This window comes from Leptidea sinapis, chromosome Z (genome assembly GCF_905404315.1).
Source record: "Leptidea sinapis chromosome Z, ilLepSina1.1, whole genome shotgun sequence".
NCBI lineage: Eukaryota > Metazoa > Arthropoda > Insecta > Lepidoptera > Pieridae > Leptidea > Leptidea sinapis.
Genome location: NC_066312.1, coordinates 36,126,899 through 36,147,731, shown reverse-complemented (window position 1 = coordinate 36,147,731; position 20,833 = coordinate 36,126,899). Strand labels below are relative to the sequence as shown.

The following is a 20,833-nucleotide window of genomic DNA, read 5'->3' as shown; positions in this document are numbered from 1 at the left end:
TTCATTACGACAGCAGGGTGCATATTTTACAAAGTAATTTTTGATGTTATGATATATTATTGACAAATTCATATAAAAAAAATATTTTATTTATTATATACAGAACAACGTCTGTCGGGTCAGCTAGTAGCTTATACAAAATCTTTCGAGTAAATATTATTTTCTTAAATAATTTGATTGTTGGTTCCAGAATTTCCAGTGAACGTTATTCCAAAAGCGTTGCTCAGTTGTGAAGCGGTTCTTTTAATATTATAAATAGTTTTGTACTATCATTATGTAATTAATTTTATTATTCGTGAGTCATTAAATTCGTTATGTTATTCTGGTAATAATTCAATGATGTATGACTGTGTATGATATATAGATGGCGGGTTCGGGAAGGATGAATTTGGTTAATAAACATTGTTTAATACTCATATTATGTTAATGAGTAAACACACTTTAATAATATTTATACATGTGACATATTTAAGTAGAGTAGCATTCTTATGCATGTTATAAATGGCACCGTGAATACTAAGTTGGACAGTAGGACACGAGTAAGACTTAATCCTTATAATAAGTAATATCCATTTAGCAATAGCCTGCAGGTGGAGTGACGAGGTGCGTGTTAACGTGCCTGGTCACTCCGTCACGGCTGTTGCTGTAACCTACACGATAATAATAACAGAACCAACTGTCGGGATCAGCAGATTATTGAATCTATTAAAAGTAATTACTAATGTAATGTGTACTTTAGTTATGATTTATGGTAAAATTCAGTATTTTATATGTTAATCATTTCTAAATGTGTTTTATTCAAATGTTATATATAATTAGTACCGACGACTTATTGAGATGTGACATGGTAACCCGTGCTGGTGATACCTTGATATATTTATATTCAAAATAACTTTATTCACTGTAAAGCTTTATAAGTTATTAAGTGCAAGTCAGAATGAAGTATTTAAAAAAAAACTATGAATATAATTTTAATAAACTAACATTCAATAACAATAAATTTACAAATATCACTCCCAATTATTTTTAACATTCAAATAATCTTTCACATTATAATATAATATAATGTAATTTTTTAATATTTTTAGTTAGTTTATTATAAAATACAACTTTTAAAATATTTAGCAATAGAGTATCGTCATCTACATTAATTAAATAAAAATATAGTTGACGGATGTTTGTCTATGGAAGATATTAGAACAACTCTGTTATGTATTCGGTATTCTCTCCTCTGATAATATTATATTAAAATGATTGATGTATGTATGTATGTAAGCTTGGAGTGGTTATACTTAAATTGATTCATAAAAATAAAGAAGATTCATTTCATTCGGTGTTGAGCTTCGACGGATGTCTCTCACAGTATACCGTGTTACCTGTTACCTACATGTATGATACTACTTGTTGGAGGACTGGTGACCAACATACAAATAAACATTTATTTGTTTCGTAGGGTTAGGTAAAGCAGCTACCATAGTTTTATAATTATTATTTAAAACAATAGTAAATATCGTACGAAGAGAATTTATTAAAAAAGTATAAAAAATTATAATCACTATCGCATTTTCAGTATTATAAAGTCAAAGATATATTTTTCACGTCGAACACAATAAACATAATAACTTTAACTTTAATAATAATGTAGACGAAAATAATAATAATAAATACACCCTTTATATTTCTGCTATAAAATGAAAAAAAATTATTTAAAAAACACATTCTTTTTTACAAAAACGGATATAATTAATAGTAGACTTACCTAAGACAAAGGATTAGGACGTACGAGTCCTGGAACTGATAACACCAATGCGTAGCTCTGTGGTGGTAATGTGGTGAGTGACTGAGTAACTGAGTGAGCGGGGTCGCAGTGTGGTTGGTGGTCGCGGCTGGTGCGCGGCGGAGCGACGTTGGTTGTGACTTGTGAGTGCCGACGGCGACGAGTGAGGACCGATCCTCTGCCGCCCGCCGCCCGCTACCAGTCGCGCCTCATTGCCTCTCATGTCCAGATCTCCCCGCGAGCCTCTCCCGTATACGTCACTGACATCGTCACATCCGAATAATTATAACAAACAATATAATATCTTCTATTAAAACGTAAACGTCTCAATCACATGAACCCTACTACTGTTACTTGCTCTTCCATTTTTTCGCTCACAAATGTAAGACAAATTGTTTTTTTGTTCACCTGTCCGCTGTATAATTACCGATGATCTGTGTGTGTGTGCGGTCGCGGTGAGACAGGCCCCTGGTGGACACTGGACTGTATACAACATACATACATAAAGTATACACAATCCCTACCGACCTACAGACACTCGCGTCTGTCTCTATCCTGACATATCTCCCTGGTCCCTCCCACTTCGTTGACTCCTATTTGAGTACAACAACGACCTGGTCGAGAGTGTTCGCCCACGAGTAATAATTCTCATTTTCTTATAATTTGTATAATTTAATCCACTTCCATCCATCCTCTATGGATGACCAAAAAACCTCAACATTTTCTTCTAAATAACTGTCATTTCTTCTTTACTGAAGATCGCCCTCGAACATCAGTGACATATTGAAAGATTTCTATTTTTAATAAAGTTTAATCAGAGCAATGCTTAGACAACATACATACTCTGCAATAATATCAAATACAACATTGCTAAAGTTATGGATCCGGAAGCCATTATACGTTGTTGACTTATGATGGGCGTCTGGTTCTGAGCCAGTCGAGAGCACTCCAAACTGTTCCACCATCATTTCGGTCCAATTCTATTTGTGTTCACTCACGGCTCACTGTGTTACGACATGGGTTGTACGTATGGCCTCGTGTGCTCACTAAATATCAACAATGGCACCTGGTATTTTGTTCAATATGCTAGTTGAACATGGCAGCACCGCACCACATCAGCTCATCTTAAACTGGTGTTCGTCAGTATGTCGTTCTTCCATACATTAGATTTCCTTCAATTGATAATGTTCTGGTTATCACGTTAGGACTTTGGTTGAGCTAATGGTTTCTCTAGAATTAAATAGATTTGGTTAACGTTGAGATTGATGAAGCTGAACAGATTGTTTCGTTGTGTGGACTGTGGTCAATGAGTCACTCGTGCATTAAAGGTTGACCAGCTTGTCTCCCTGTAGGTCGACCTGACTCAAGACAAGGTTCACTTTTGTTCAAGCTAACTTTATGGTTTTAATTGTAAAATGATCATTTTTTTAGTATTTTATTTTCAACCGTTATCATATAGTTTACGGTTTTAGGTTGTCATATATGAGTATACATTTTGCTGGAATTGCTTTAATTCCAGAGGCGTGAGTTTATCATTGAATTATTTTTCGTTATGCCATGAAGGACGCTCTCAGTATCACAGGAGCTACAGATATGTGTAATGTTATGTAGCTATTTGTGAATTGAAAACACACTTTCTACAGTTTCCGGTCGAGCGCCGCGGCAGGTACACGCAGGCCACACACACACACTACACTCGCACACCAGAGGAATCACAATATGGTTGCCGGCCTTTAAGGAAGAACCAGCACAGACCATCGGCATCTGTCAGTAGATTGAGTAAGCTTGGGTCCAGACGGCAGATTTTAGATATTTGTTGTGGCTCGAAGAACCGCCCTGACCACCACTGATACAAACAGCCTGATTGATTAATTGACATAAGAGTGGAAGGCTGAGCCCTCCTCCCGAAGTTCGACGATGAGGAACATAGATCCCGGATATGTCGAGCAGCTCTGTTAACGTTAGATATAAATATATATCAATGGCCGTTGTCCTACAGGCTACAACACACGTATTATTGAAGGACACAAATAGTTTGTTTAAGATCATATTAAACAATGTATGTTTTATGGTTATACATATTCGATGTCAGCACTAGAGCCACTACCCCACTCTACATTTCAGGGTTGACAGCTATGTTCTGCAATGAAGGCTGGTCCGTCGTCTGACGTCTCGTATTAGTGCCACTCTGTGAGCCTTCAAGGCTAGATTTACTTCAATATTGAACACGTTGTACAGAACTCTGTTCTGATTACTATGTTCTTATTTGGCTGCCAAGATCACCAGAGGAAGATATCGTTAAACAAAATATTATTAGAAATTATATAATCAGAGATCCAGTCTTTATATTAAAAGTAGTTTCGATGCTGTTTTGAAATTAAAAACTGTTTCATTACTCTTCAAGATTATTTTTACAATATTTATTAAAAAATGATGAATCTGTAATAATATTGATTTAAAAGAGTAGAAATGAATTTTGTAACCTTTGAGATTGACTAACTTGACTCACTTTAATGTTTTAGTACAGCCAGTTATATTGACATCGCAGTGGGTACCTACAGAACACTCTCAACATAATAATATTTAAAATATATTTTATACTTTTTAATTCCGCGTGTCGTTGATACTGTTATTTACTTTAATAAAATATTTCTCTTGTGTCTACGATCTAAAACATTAAGTAACACCAGTTTGTATATGTAGGTACTCACTCCTTGTCCGCGCACGCTGTCGTACGCTGAGACTCATAAATATATAGGTAGAAGTGTCAACAGGTACCGGTAGTAGTGTAAGTGCTGGTCGTGTGTCGCGAGTTTGCTCGGTGTGTCCGAATGTTCGTTTGTCCACTGTACTTGAGCTCCGCCATAGATTGTGTGTATTAGAGAGTGACGTCATATTAATTCAAATATAGAGTAGTACGTATCAAATATAAAGTTAACTAAATATATTATATTTTGGGTGGCAATCTAATAAACTGTATAAAATTCTCGTGTCCCCGTGTTTGTTACCAAACTGCTCCGAAACAGCTGTTTTGTATGAAATTTTGTGTGCATATCGGGTAGGTCTGAGAATCAGCCAACATCTATTTTCATACCCCTGAATGATAAGGGTAACCCACCCCTAAATTTATATTTTTTATTTTTTAGACATTTTTTTATGATTCAGCATTGAAAAATACATACAACTTCAAATTTTCACCCTTTTACGATCTACAACTCTTAGTATCGCGATTTTTATATTATTCTGTTCCATCCACAAATTCGCTGTTGGGTTGCAAGATGGCAATCGAATACAATAATTGTAGTACGAAATAATATTTGGTAGGTCAGAAAATCAGTTGCGTCAATTTTTTATATCCCAAAATAATTTAATTACTTTTAAATTACTTTATATGGCAATACAACGTTTGCTGGATCAGCTAGTCTTTGTATAAGAAACTAACTCATTACAATGATTTTGTTCGATTCTCTTCGGAAAATGTAAACAAACACAAACTTAAATAATGAGTTACTTATACCTGTCAGTATACGCTGAGTTTATATTAAGTTGCTCGTTTCTAATAGAATGTTTTAGGTATAGTAGGTACGTGCGGTACATCATTTGTTGTTTTTAGTGACACAAAATGTAACAGCGGCTCTCACTATTATGAGTCTTTGAAGGAGCCCAGCGGTAACGGGTCGGCGGTATTAATTACGTGAGACATTAGTGGGCGGGACTGGCATACTTTCTTTACAAATATTGAGTCTTTGTTTTAATAATTGCGACCCTGTTCGTCGGCTCCAACATATTTTATAGATAATCTCGGGTCGCTTTTTGTTTTCATCAATGTAGGTTTTCGTGATTGTCGGGTTCGTTTAACACGATCCGTTCTGTGAGAGTGGGTTTCAGTTCAGTAAACTATTATTTTCTAATTTGTCAGTCGTTTTGTTAAACGATATTTAAGTTTAACTTTGAATGTATCGTCATTTTTGGTATCAATTTTGTAAAATCTGCAAGTGACGTGTTTAACTCAAAGTGCCCACTCTATTACTTGATACACGTTCCTCCATGTAGTGTGGACATGGTAACTGTCACAGTGGCAGAGTGAAGGCTCCTCGTGAGTCGTGACAACGGTGTGGTCACGCAGGCGGCGAGCGCGGTAACAATGTCTCGTAACGTGTCGCAGGTTCGTTGTTCCTGATCCGTGCTCGTGAATATATTTAATCAGTGTCGTCACCACACATTGACTAGTTGACACAAGTTTCAACTAGTATTTACTATAATTGTTATGTTGAGGATTCTGAGTGTATCTGATTGATAATGTGCCAGTGAGGCTGGCATGTGACCAACAAGTTGTTAGTTCTCGTGTCCTCGGTATCATGTGTTATTTGTTATCAGTGGCCATCACTACAGGTGTGCTCGTGGTGTAGTATTCTGTAGTACCGACGTACAGTCTGCTCTGTACATCGGTATCCAGAGAGCTCTGTTACGTGGCGTTCGGAGCAGTGTCAGTTGAACATATGGCTGGTCACACAGCCGCGTCCTATTGAGGACTACGTAGTTGGTACATGTACCTGGGTTTTTATCATGTACCACGAATGTGTTCCTTTATAGGAATCAGCAGAAACAAATTATTAAGCAGTTAGTCGAGGTGAAGTCCCATGGTCCATGGAGAACACTCCCATTGAGGAGGTCCTTCAATGTGGGCGAATCACGTATTTTACTGATGAACCTTTTGTCGAACAATAACAACGTTTTTTATAAAAATAACGGAAGAAACGAGCAGGACGTTCAGCTGATGGTAATTAATACACCCCGCCCATTACCATGCAGTGCCGCTCAAGATTCTTGAAAAAAAATTCTGAACAACATTAAAATTTCGCTCATCACCTTGAGACATAAGACGTTAAGTCTCATTTGCCCACTAATTTCACTAGCTACGGCGCCTGTCAGACTGAAACACAATAATGCTGTCACATGACTGTGACAAAAAGGTGCCGTTGTGGCACCCATTATCTAGCCGGCGTCCTGTACAAAGGAGCCTCCCACTGGTACAACTCCTGTATAGCAGTCCGCACCCCGCGGTATACTTACGGTGTCCGTCAGCGGCGCCATCTTCCGTTCGTAGAGGTCCAGCTCGCAGAGAAACTGCTGCGGGTCGGAGGCGGGCGCCGCCAGGCTCCAGGAAAACTCCGGCTCCAGCTCGACGTACCCTGGACTGAGTGCAGGTGCTTCGATATTAGATATCTTCCAAGTTGTCAAAACACTTTCTAACAATCACTATGGCTAGCGCAAGCTTCATTCAAGCAAGATTCGTTAAACCCGAGTTAACTATTCGCTTTATAAATTCTTACACCTCGGCTGATGAGTAGTGTTGTCGCAGTAGAACTGGCAGCCGGCTGCTAGCTGGAGCTGGTCCGGTGCCGGAGGTCCCGTGTGGGCGCCACTTGATCCTCGAGTTGACCCGTCTGCCGGCTGCCGCTCTCAATTGTATAATTATTGTGATTCACCCATTAATTAGCTCGCCACTAACGTTCCGGATGACCCTTGGGCCCTTATTTGACAATATATTTGATAAGGTTTCTTCTCTTGCTTGACTTCCAATATTATTAATGCTAGTTTGACTGCTAATTGTCGTTTCCTGCCGAGTCTGAATTAAATATATCAATATAATATTGGTTTCCATTTTGCAAGTTCATGCTAAGACGATCACCTCGGCTCAATTCAACGGCTTTGATGGTGTGGGCACCATAATATGCTAAACACGGTACTGCAGGTCGCCATCACGTCGCGTGACCTCTTTACGTGGGTTAGGACTTGTTGGCACCACGTGCTAAACACGGTGCCGCAGGTCGCCATCACGTCACGTGATCTCTGTATGTGGGTTAGGACTTGTAGCAGACAAACACAGTTGGTGTGGGCACCACGTGCTAAACACGGTGCCGCAGGTCGCCATCACGTCGCGTGACCTCTGAATGTGGGTTAGGACTTGTTGGCACCACGTGCAAAACACGGTGCCGCAGGTCGCCATCACGTCGCGTAACCTCTGTATGTGGGTTAGGACTTGTTGCTGACAAACACAGTTGGTGTGGGCACCACGTGCTAAACACGGTGCCGCAGGTCGCGTGACCTCTGTACTTGGGTAAGGACTTGTTGCTGACCAACACAGTTGGTGTGGGCACCACGTGTTAAACACGGTGCTGCAGGTCGCCATCACGTCACGTGACCTCTGTATGTGGGTTAGGACTTGTTGCAGACAAACACAGTTGGTGTGGGCACCACGTGCTAAACACGGTGCCGCAGGTTGCCATCACGTCGCGTGACCTCTGTATGTGGGTTAGGACTTGTTGCTGACCAACACAGTTGGTGTGGGCACCGCGTGCTAAACACGGTGCCGCAGGTCGCCATCACGTCACGTGATCTCTGTATGTGGGTTAGGACTTGTTGCTGACAAACACAGGTGGTGTGGGCACCACGTGCTAAACACGGTGCCGCAGGTCGCCATCACGTCACGTGATCTCTGTATGTGGGTTAGGACTTGTTGCTGACAAACACAGTTGGTGTGGGCACCACGTGCTAAACACGGTGCCGCAGGTCGCGTGACCTCTGTATGTGGGTTATGACTTGTTGCTGACCAACACAGTTCGCTCAGGTGTTTATGATATATAAATAAAATAATATTTAACATTATAATATTGTATTCAAATAGTTACAAAATGATAGAACATGTATTAGGACAGCGGCCGACCGCGACGTGAGGTGGGACAGGTTGTGTCTATCAGGTTCAATTACACCTGGGGCACAACATATTATACTCATTATATTATTTAATACTATTACATAAAATAAAATATTTTATTACATAATATTCCTATTAATAACACACACACGAGCAAAAATATAATAATATGTAAAATATAGAAATAAAAGAAATATTTATTATAACTGTTATAACTATTATTAGAAATTTAAACTATGTGTCCTTTTATTATTAATTAATCTGACGAATAAAACAAAATAAACCTTCTTTCAGTTTAAAACCATTAAGAAAACCTAATTATAATAATATATTTATATAATGTTTGGGTGACGTCACTTAATGGTGGACGCCATCTTACTCGACTGTTTCTAATCGATTAACTTGGAACCAAAATAATTAACATTCATACAAAATAATTGATCTTCCAGTAAACGTAACGAATTAAATAGTTTTAACTTTAAAATCTTTAAGAAGCAGTAATTGCTTATAGATTCCTTCGTCGAAACTTGGACTTTTTTGTTTCTTAATTAAATTCGCTAGTGTGTGCAGCCTTACTATGCTAAATCTTATTAATATACGTCGTTGAGGTGGCAGGTGGCAGGCCTGCGTTACATTTCCTTCATGTAGTGTATGACGGAGAGCGCAGTATCCAGCAGGTACACGGCGCCCTGGATGACGCACAGCGAGCCCACCGCCAGCCCCACCTGCAATGCATTAAACCCCGGTCAAGTCACCCTCTAACACACGACTATACAATATCAGTCGAACGGTCAGTTTTAAAACATAAAGATATCAGATAAGCGTCACCTAGCCAACTTTTATCCCCCAAAAGTAACTTCTGTGACCAATCACTTCGTCATCCTTATGTGACAACAGGTGGTGGTGGTGGTGGCTACAGTGACATCATCACGGCGCGGGCATCCAGGTTAGGAGTCCAGTGCTAGCGGTACTACCTGCTTCTCGGTGAACACGAACTGGAACTGATGTTCTCCCTGGTACCCGCCCCAGAAGTGGAGCGCCACGGCTCCCCTCGCGATTAGTATCGGGCAGGGGCCAGGAATCCAGTGCTAGCGGTAGTACCTGCTTTTCGGCGAACACGAACTGGAACTGATGTTCTCCCTGGTACCCGCCCCAGTAGTGGAGCGCCACGGCTCCCACCGCGATCCACAGGAACACGCCTACGAAGTTCATCACGATGTCCGACAGCGCTCTGCAACCAACCACACGTATGGACTCTGAACTCCTTCATATTATTGTATATTTAATGAAAATATATCTATTGCACTACATCTATCTATCACTATCAGCATCGACCGGGATGGAGATGCATTGTGGGCGCTTTCTACTTACTAGCCAGGGGTTACAGGAACTTAAGGGTTATAAGTAGTACTATATGCAATAACTGTGTGGGCCATACTGAAAATATTTTTATGATATTCGCAGTGGCTTCAGCCAAGAAGAAAGATGCCAGAGACTTTGACTAGCTAATGGCTAAAAAAATATCTGACGAATCCCATATTGCGTTGAACCTTCTTTTGAAGATTTTGCTTTCGAATGTTAAGAACGTATCTAACCTTGGTCATATTGTCTTTTTTGGCAAATCGGGAGACAGTAACGCTTGATTAAGTACCAAAAGACAGTTAATCTAATGTTAATCCTTGGCGTAAAATCGTCTTTCATCACGACAACGCGTACTAACATTAAATATCCGTTAAAGTAGCGAATGAGTATTTTGAAGTGAAACTTCTTTAGAATCGTTGTGATTTCAAACTCGATGAAACGAAAAAAAAAGTCCATAGAAACTTGTATCGTGCAAGTGTTTTTTCAATCCAAGATGGCCGCCGCGCAAATTTATGGTTTCAACAATATGGATATCGAATACGAGGTTCTGGAGGGCGTAGAGACGAATTTGGGATCATTTTTGAAATCCAAGGTGGCCGCCGCCCAAATTTATGATTTCAACAATATGGATATCGAATCCGAGGATCTAGAGGCTGCAGAGAACGAATTTGGGATTATTTTTGAAATCCAAGATGGCTGCCGCTCAAATTTATGATTTCAACTATATGGATATTGATCCGAGGTTCTTGATGGTGCAGAGAACGAATTTGGGATCATTTTTTTAAATCCAGTATATGTGCCAATAACACGAAATGTCGGATACGTTTTTATCCAAGAAGAGGGTGAGGGATATTGAAACCGATTGAGATAGAGTGAGAAAGGGCGAACGTAGAATGAAGCACATGGCACAGCTAGTAAGTAGAACAACTTCCCTACAAGAGTTATATCTTACAGGTTCAGCGCGCGGTCGCGAAAACGTAGAACATGTTCCCCATTAGCTTTGTATCGTGCAGGTTGAGCGCGTGGCGCAAGTAAGTAGAACATGTTATAATTTCTAATTTCTATTGACAAAAAACATTTGGCTTAGAGAACAGATTAGGATAATTGATATAAACGAGATTTAAAATGGCTACCTCTTGTGCTCGGTCGTGCCGAACAGGAAGGTGATAACTTGCACGCAGGTGTAGATGAGGTAGCCGACGAACACTCCAGATGCCACGATCTCGGCGTCCGGGTTCTTCTCCTCGTTCAGGTTCCATGTGCCACCCACACCTAGGAACTCCCCGTTGTAGCCGGTGCGGTACAGCACGAGGATCACTATGTTCAGCACCTGCAGTCACAGACAGAATCATTCATTATAACAACATACACAAATGTTGAATATTATAATTCAAATAGTTTTATTTAAAATAGAAAGTCAAAAACTACCACACATTAGAAACAGTATGCCTCAGACCTGAGAAGAACGGGCGCAAGATAATCAGCGGGCTTCTTACGATACGATACTCATAAAAACTGATGTGTAATTTTGAAATTTAATATCTATATTCCAGTCTCTCAGCAGTGCAGATCTGTTGACACAGAATATTACTCTCATCTGTCTATTCCTCTATGATATAAAATATAAAGTTGAATGGTCTTTCTTTCGCGGCGACCTCAGGACGATCAGACATAGCCTCAAAAGTGGACAACGTTCTTGTGATGCTCTGGTTTTGGTTTGTAGGTGATCACTTTATATTAGGTGACGTTAGCTCGTTTGTTAAAAGAGCCCGTCTCATTCTCATTCTTAAAAAAGTCATTAAGTTGAGAAATATTCCTCAACCTTGTATTGCATTGGTATCTACTATAATATTATCTTATGTTAGTTATCAGTTCTCAGTATAATGTTGTACAATGCTTGTACGTAAACTAAAGCATGACGAATTGGATATACGTATTGTTTTAAGGAAGCTTCATCTATTTATCGAAGCCTAAAATGTATGATGATTACTTGAAATCATAGGTAATATATTAATTTTGTGTAAAGCACGAATTTTATTAAAACTTATTTTAATAAAAGCCCAAAATTTAGATAAGTCTGGCGAGTTAACATACGAGATAACCTTACTTGTTATTACTCACAAAACGTGGTAATAAACATAATATATAAATACAGCTGGACTATTAAAATAAATGCCGCTTTAGGTTCAGTATTCGACTCATCAAACAATTAAGGTTGTGAATAATGTAAGGGATTGGGTTAGATATGTTAACTGTACTGAGTAAAAGGAAGGGAGATCAGTTTACGATAGTAACAAGTTGTTCTTGTCGGTGTGTGTCGAGTGTCGTGCACCACACGTGTGTGTCCACTATCAGATTAATACGAACAGAACCACAACCACTGTTGATGTGTTGCTCCTTATTATGACAATACCTAGTTGTAGTAAGGTACTCAATGTTATATTAATATAGTTGTTATGTTTTGCGAACATCAAATTTCATCATTTATACTGACTTTCAACACCACTAGATACTGCCTCCATCGTCTCCGGTATAATCTGTCCTATAGCGCCTAATATATTTCAATTGTGACAGTGTGACTGCCATTGTTTTCCTGAGGGTTTAAATAGAATCATTATTATAGTGTCAGGTACCAACTCAGAACCCAGCTTTGATCACTCTGTGTGTTTCTGATGGCTCGCCAGACCTCTCACGAGATACAACATACAGGAAGCCCCGGTGACCTGTGAGGCGGTCGCGGCGGTTGGCATCACTTGACCCCGAGCGCCACCGACTCACGAAACCTAATTAATGAAATATTCATTTAGGATCGCGTTCATGACTAACCCTGGCCTGCCTCACTCCGTTCAATATGTTCGAATACTCGGTGTAACTCAATAAATTAGTACTGCGCTTGTCGGATGAGTTTTTCTTTGAGTCATGAACAGATATAATATTTTTAAGATTTCGAGGAAGGTAAGGAAACGGATTCGTAATACGTATAGACGAACATGTCCTCAACTCCATGTATATGTCATAGGTATATTGTCAAAGCCGTGATATTATAATTAAACGGAAGATTGTCAATCGACTTCATTTCTTACAATGTAACGATCTGGTTTTAGTGACATTGTAATGTCACGGGTACACTATACAAGATGTCCCAAAGTTATGGGACATGAAGGGAAAGTACCTTAAATATTGAAGATAGGCTATTTTACTGAAAGAAGACTTTATGTTATTTTTAAAGGTTAGTAATTCTGCAAAGATTTTCTAAAAATTACTTGCCTCGTCTGGGTATCGAACCGACTTAAATGTAAAAAAAAATACACCACTACTCTTATGATGCCAATCGAAAGAATGGCCAAAAACTAATAACTCTTTTTAAGTAACATAGTATTTTAAAAGAAAGTAGTCAATTAAGTAGGTATTATTTGTAAATTAATTAATTAAATGCTCAAAATGTGATATCTCTTGTCTTACGCAAATCGCCAATATTTTAATGAGTCCGCTGCCTGTTGATTTTCTTATCATTTTCTGGTGAATACTCGATATGATATGGCACAATTCTGTTTGTAACTTGCCCACGTTCTCGTATCGCTTTTTGTATAGCATATCTTTCACGTATCCCCAAAAGAAGAAATCTAATGGTGTAAGGTCCGGCCATCTGCCCCGCCATCTAATCGGTCCATTCGTACCAATCCAAGTAAGAAAACATTCGTTTTACGTTGTCCCTTTTAAAATACTATGTTACTTAAGAAGAGTTATTAGTTTTAGGCCATTCTTTCGATTGGCATCAAAAAGGAGTGGTGTTTTTTTTTACATTTCAGTCGGTTCGATTCCCAGACGAGGCAATTAATTTTTAGAAAATCTTTGAATGCAGAAGTACTAACTTTTAAAAATATATAGCCTATCTTCTAACTACTATCTAACTACTACTACTACTATCTAACTTTGGGACTCCTTGTATATTATACTAGCTGACCCAGCAAACGTTGTATTGCCGCATAAAAAATAGATGACGAACGATTCTCAGACCTACGAAATAACATAAAATGTATCGTACTACAATAATTATTATATTCGATTTCCATCTTGCAGCCCTATTTCTGTGGATGGAACAGAATAATATAAAAATCGCGATACAAAAATAGGTGTTAATTGAAGACAGATGAAAATTTGAAGTTATATGTATTTTTTTATGCTGTATCATTTTTCAATTTGCGCTCAACTGGTGCAGACACACGCCATATCACAAAAATTGAATTGAATTGAATGGTTGTGTTCAGAAATACAACTGTAGTTAATCTACCAACTATAGTTAGCTAAAATTAAGTTTGTTTTTTAGCTCCTGAGAAAGTTAGAAAGATCTAATTAGTTATTCAATTTAAACTATTCTTTCAATTTGATTTCTGAACGACACATTAGAGCGATTATGCAATGTTCCATCTGAAATTTTTGTGGAAATTGTTGTGAACAAGTGCCGATTGGGTTATACAGGGCGGTGTTTTGAGAGGTGATGGCCAAGTCGGAAACTAAGAGTCTTAGATAAAAGTCGTGAAAAAACTTCCCTTCTCAAAAAACGAACTGTACGAGTATAATATACCTGCGACATATACACAATATCAAACATGACGATCGGTAATTAATACAAACCAATTTAATTGTAGTATATTCGTAGAGTCACAGAATCATCTGAATTCTAAAATATGTGTCTCTCTTATTAAAATACGGAGATAGCGGATCCTATAAGTGTAATGAATCATGAAACTCGAGATAAATGAAGGTGTCGCTCATCCCCGAGGAGACGGTCTTGTGATTTTGAAATCAGACGAAAAGATACTAGCTTTACATTAGCCAATTTTAATTGGTTTTCTGGCAGACTTTTCGCCGTTATTTGGCAACGTATTTTTTGGTTTGGGCTATTGCGGAATATAGTTAGAACTTGTGTTAAAGTGTTAACAATATTTCATAATTGCATCTTAATTGCACCACAGTGTAACATCTGGAGCTGGTCCGCAGAGGACGAGCCGGCCGCGCTCCAGTTCCCACTAACAGACATGTTCCATTGTACACCAGCCAGTACTCAGCCACACATGTGATCTATTACAACATCCATCCTGGGGAGGTACTGCGGAGACAAGGGAACGTGCAAATAGGGTTGTCAACGCTAACTCTGTATAATATAAGTATGTTACGAGAGTACGAGACCGAATACTTTAATAATTAAAATCAAACTTTTTAAAGGGAACGTTGAGTTTCAGCCTAGCTTGGTTTCGTGCCTTATGAGCAGGTGCAGAGTCTTGCTGGAAAGTGTTATATGTCCACATTAGAGTTAATCTTCTGTAAAGGGAGTGACACACACACATACCACTCGCCTCCACATCGTCATGACACTCGCCATTTATTTATGCGACAATGTATAAGATTCTATAATAAACTCCCATTTTATATTAGAGAATTGATATTATCTTTGTTTCAATTATAAAAGCCAAATTATGTAGCAAGGCTTATTATAAAATTTCGGATTACATTTATGACTTAAAAGCCTGGGATTAAGTCGAAATAGTATATATTATAGGAAAAACATTGACATTTCCACATACACACATACCTTTTTATGGAAATAAATCATTTTTTGATTTGATTTGAATGTCTTACTCGTCTTGTTTCGTCACTTTCTTCATAAAAAATAATAAGTTTCCGACAATCATAAAGTAACTGATCGAACCCTGCTCTTTACTGGCTTTAGTTTATATCTAAGTTCATTATCAGTTATACTTAACTTGGGTTGACTTAATAAACAAAAGAAACAGTTAAAATATAATTATCGACGTGTCCTTGCTCTAGTTATCTTGTCTCTCGCTCTACCTACCTTATACTGTACAAAGAAATGCTTGCTTGTTAAGCAATACGAATAACATCACCAACAAATATACTGTATATAATATACTATAGAAGGTATTTGATAAATCATTTTTGTTCTATTTCCAACATGATCAAACACTAACTGTTTTAAAATGTTTCTCAAACTCCTAAATATCATAATGATACACATTGTGTTATCAATCACTACAGCGGCTGTAGCTACAGCGGGCTTCACGTTGTAATTCGCTCGTATACATTTTACGGTAATATATTATTATTATTCATAATTTGTAACAACAGGTTTGAGCGCTTGTCATAGTGATTCATGAAGTGAGTCACTCGACCGCCCGCGCCACCTGTACTGCGAGGTATTACGTTGATATATATGAACCACCATCCACCATCACAAGCAGCCCGTTGTAATACTATCCAGTAATTGTACTCCGCGGGAATCAAATCACGTTCTTATCTAAACTGGGCAATCAAAGCCCTAACGAGTAAGGAGATGTGTTTCGGGCGTTATGACTTGTTATAACCAACATCAGAACGTTCATTTTATATTAGCACAAGCTTTGTAGTAGATTAAGGTAAGTGTATAAGATTAGCAGCAGATAGTCAGTTATATGGGAAGTAATCGTATGATATTTGAGACTTATACCTTATTACAAATCGGACACACACACGGTAAATAAATGAGTTCGTCGTGAACAATATGGGCGGTGGTTGCGTTATCTGGGGACCAGTGGGTCACTGATAGTGACATAGCTATCGTTGTATACTTACAATCTTGAATACTTTCACCACAATGGTGGCTATCGTCTGCACGGACACCATGGCTGCACGATGCACTTTTCTCTTCAATCAAAAGCTCCTTATCAATTTCACTCAAATTGTGTTTATGTCCGCTTTTGAAAAGAGGTGAGTCGGCACTGAGTGCTGATTGAGGTGATACCGTGTATCTTATCTAAACAGCTATCTTATCATGTTTGGCGAATTAGTAGGGCACGTTGTATTGTCCTGTAGAGAGCCCACTTTGTTTGAAACTCTGTCGTCTATTCATGTCGTATGACTTCATTCTGTACTATCGTAAGGTGTATGCGAGGGCCAACATTGGACAATCGTTTCTACTGGCAGTAGGTTGTTCGAGGTAAAGAAATCAAGGAACTGCCACTTCCGGTCACCTTATTAGCTGATAATAAACAATAACAATTGGCACTTATATAATTATTGGCCCCGTAAATGGGCAATTGCTCTCAAATGCACTGCGATCTAGTCGATCCATTCAAGAATCCATTGGATTTGCACAGCGACGTCACATTGTTTTCGCGTCTACTGTAACTATTACCGATAGTGTTCCAAAGTATAATTTAATCCAAACATTTCATGATATTACCTTTTTTTTTCATCTCGCGCCCGAATATAGTCAATAATTCAGGCGAACACTGGAACTTTCCTACAGGTGTTATAGATCATTTAGATTGATTGTTGTCCTGAATTGGTTGATTGGTTAACAATATCAGTATTGGAAATTTCATTTAATGTATCCTGATGATATACAAACTTGCCGGTCATTTAAGCTGTATGATAAAAAAGCAAAAGTTAAATTGCCTCATTACCTAAATGTATCTATCTTATCACACATTACGAGATACTCGGTATCGTTGAAAAAGTAGTTAGCCTTAATGCTGCCAGCATTACTTTTAAAAAAGTAAAGAGGTTAAGACGAACACTTATAACAGGTTGCTTTTATAAAGTAAAACTAATTGGATGGATGTGTTTTTGATCTATAGAATATTATGTTTCTTATAATTTATTATGTTTAATATATGAATAAAATTTATCTATTATGAGTTTTGTCGGAAATAGAAACTAGATGGAAGAGACTATGGGAGTTGATGAAATAAATGTTAGGAATATAGATCGTAGCGTAGGCTGATAACTTTACTTTATGATAATCGCACTGCTGCCTCCAACGTTTTATTTATTTTATGTTTATTTATTTATTAAAGGAAAACCTACAGCTAATGATACATTACATGTATTACAGAATATATAACATTAAATACATTAATCAAGTACATTGCCATTGCTAGACGCTAGTATGCGAGGACTCACAAAGTTGGAGCAGCAACTGCACCAAAACCTAAAATCTGTAAGTAAATAGATCACAATCAAGGCGGGCTTCTAATACGTGATTGAACAATTTCAAGACCCGCGGCTCGTGATTTCTGCTACGACTATAATTATTGTCAAGTGTATACAATCGAATCAGCTCATTATGAATATCAGGGGCATCTATTAAGCCCCGGCTAACTTTAAGCAAGGTAGTTGCCTGGTCGAGAGCCCGTCTGGTTTCCAGAGTGTTGTAACCGAGGCAACCGACGAGATACGCCTTCGGGTACAATTTATTTATTTATTTATATATTTAGAAACAAACAGTCACATACATATTCAGGTTTACAAAGAAATGTTAGTACCGAATTAGACCTACAGTTTCCTTAAAATTTATATTTTATGACAATTAAGACTAAAGTACAGCAGAGAAAAATAAGTTATACAAAATAAAAATAAAAAGAGGCACTAGTAAAAAAAAATGTTAATAATAAACTAAGATTTACTAAATTACTTACTTACTTATTTACTAAATTATAAAAAAAAAAAATGTTGTGGTTAAACAGTTATAATCGTTCAAATCTCACTTTTTCTTAGCACAGTTAGTATATTCTTTTTAAAACTGGACAAGGTTTCTTTAAAAATATCTAAGTCAGCAAGTTTTCCATTAAGAAGTCGACAGGTCCGCCTTATATAACTATTTCCAGCATAGCATGTCCTACTTTTTTTAACTACGAACAAGGGTTTACTTCGACAAGTACGTATATTTCTTTTGGGGACTTGAAAACTAAGGGCCTGTAGTAATAAAGGAGCATCAATGTGGTTATTTACGATTTTATAAAGTAGCATTGCATCAAAAGAGTTTCGGCGATCACTTAATTTGACAACATTGTGAATATAAGATGATTCAGCGTAGCTGGAGTACCTAGAATTACTATTATAATCGAGTGACTTTACAAATTTTTTTTGGAGTCTTTCGATTCGGTTGGTATGGATAGTATGGAAAGGATTCCAAACACTACAGGCATACTCGACGTGACTCCGAACGAAACTATTATATAAGATTTTATACGTGGAAGGCCTTTTAAATGGCTTTCCAACTCGTAAAATACAAGTACGGGTAGTAACCCAGTTTCCGATTATACAGGAAACGCAAAAATGCTTTTTGTTCTTTCTCCAGCATAAGGAAATAGTTTACTTCATAGGGATTCCATATGCACGAGCTCGCTTCAAGCTTACTACGCACAAGGATACTGTAAAGCAGTTGTATTATATTGACGCTGTGGAAATCTCGCGTCTTCCTTAATACGAACCCTAGTCTCATAAAGGACTCTTGAGTGACTGTTATTATATGGTCGTCGAAGGTAAGCTTTTGGTCAAATATCACACCCAGATCTTTCATTGAATTTCAAAAATAAAATACAGTAAATCGTAACAGACAGTAAGATACAAACAATGAAGTAAGCACATAAACAAAACAAAAAGATGAAACAGTATATGAACAAAGTGAAATATTTTTATTTTCATGAAGAGCTCCTGGCTAATTGGCTATCTAGCTTTAGCCATACGCACAGACATATTAAAAACATCAAACGACGAGTCTTAACCTCTACACTTGAAGTTGTTACTCGCTCGCCATATAAAGGAATATTGTTTGTAATCGGAATCGGAGACTGTGGGTAGGAATGCAGGTATTTTGAGTTAAATTTTTGCTTTATGGATCAGCACCAGAAGCGATTTGGACTAGGTAAGTAAGATCAGCAATCTCACGTCTTTTAATTAGTGGAAGAAGATGATGACGTTTACATCGACTTTCATAATCAACGGACTTATTGTTTTTTTCGGAATTTTTCAAAGACGATTGTATATGAACTTTAAGAGTTCTTTTGAATATTCTCTTTTGTACTAATATGACAGTTTTAATGAGGATTACACACTTGGGAACAATATTCAAGATTATTTCTGACTGGGGCACAGTAAAGTATTTTGAAAGTCTTAGTGCGATAGAAATTGCTGGAACTTCTCATAATATAATGAAACCAAGCATTATTGACGCTCGTTGTATGATTAAATCAATGTGTTTATCAAAGATTAATTTATTCTCGTATAGAACATCTAGATCACGTACACTTGAGTTTCTTGCCAGAAGCTGACCTTTAATTTTATAATAGAATTGAATCATATTTCTTTTGCGGGTAAATAATGTACTAAAACTTTTACAAGGATTAAGGTCCAGTCTATTGCTATAAGAATATTCTTCAAGTCGATTGAGATGAGTTTGAAGACTTAACATATCAGAAGGAGAAGATATCACGGAAAAAAGTTTCACCGGCAAAGCAAAGAAAATGAGATGAGTGGAGACAAGTATTAATAACATTAATAAAAAGGTCCCAGCAGTGATCCTTGCGATACACCGCTGGGAACGTCTGACCGATTAGAGATGAAGTTGCTTATCACAACAACTTGTTAATTGTTCATATCTTTACAACGCAATTTTAAACTTTACAACTTACTTACATAAGGGCCTTTTTGTACGTTGTGGCATGACTTCCTAGCGAGGTGTTTCTAGGTAGGTTTATTGTTTAAAACAGTTCACAACAACTTTCTTATTTGTGAGGAGTGTTGAGTCCCACTCACAGGATGTATGTTCCAGGAGCTCGGCCTGGACATAACGGAGGAGCAGATCTCGGAGCTGCAGGGTGCGGTGCACGACATCGACTTCGCGGCGGCGGCGCAGCACGAGCGGGCCGTGCGGCACGACGTGATGGCGCACGTGCACACGCTGGCCGAGCGCTGCCCGCGGGCTGCACCCATACTGCACCTGGGCGCCACCTCGTGCTACGTGGGTGACAACACCGACCTCATCGTGCTGCGCCACGGACTGGAGCTGCTGCTGCCGCGCCTGGCCGCCGTCATCAGCCGGCTGGCCGCCTTCGCCGACGAATTCAAGTGGGTTTTCCTACATTTCCTGATTTCCTGTCTTATTTTAACATTTGACGTTTGATAGGGCAGTCGGA

General features: G+C 38.2%; 2 protein-coding genes and 1 long non-coding RNA gene across 3 annotated transcripts in view; 2 read left to right on the top strand and 1 right to left on the bottom strand.

Moving 5' to 3' along the window:
- Nucleotides 1-20,833, top strand: part of LOC126978579 (adenylosuccinate lyase) — a 40,222-nt gene that overhangs the window by 17,875 nt on the left and 1,514 nt on the right. Inside the window, exon 2 of the mRNA XM_050827532.1 lies at nt 20,470-20,765. Coding sequence (XP_050683489.1) covers nt 20,470-20,765 — 296 coding nt within the window. The remainder of the gene's footprint in view (nt 1-20,469; nt 20,766-20,833) is intronic.
- LOC126978604 (uncharacterized) lies at nt 6,976-8,622 on the top strand. Its single transcript, XR_007732645.1, has 2 exons — nt 6,976-8,059; nt 8,254-8,622. It is a non-coding gene; the product is annotated as an uncharacterized LOC126978604 (long non-coding RNA).
- On the bottom strand, nt 8,437-16,651 carry LOC126978597 (protein snakeskin). Its single transcript, XM_050827557.1, has 4 exons — nt 16,488-16,651; nt 10,991-11,187; nt 9,597-9,726; nt 8,437-9,220 (listed from the first exon to the last, which is right to left on the bottom strand). The coding sequence occupies exons 1-4, from the start codon at nt 16,536-16,538 to the stop codon at nt 9,125-9,127; spliced, it is 474 nt and encodes a 157-aa protein (XP_050683514.1). The 5' UTR covers nt 16,539-16,651; the 3' UTR covers nt 8,437-9,124.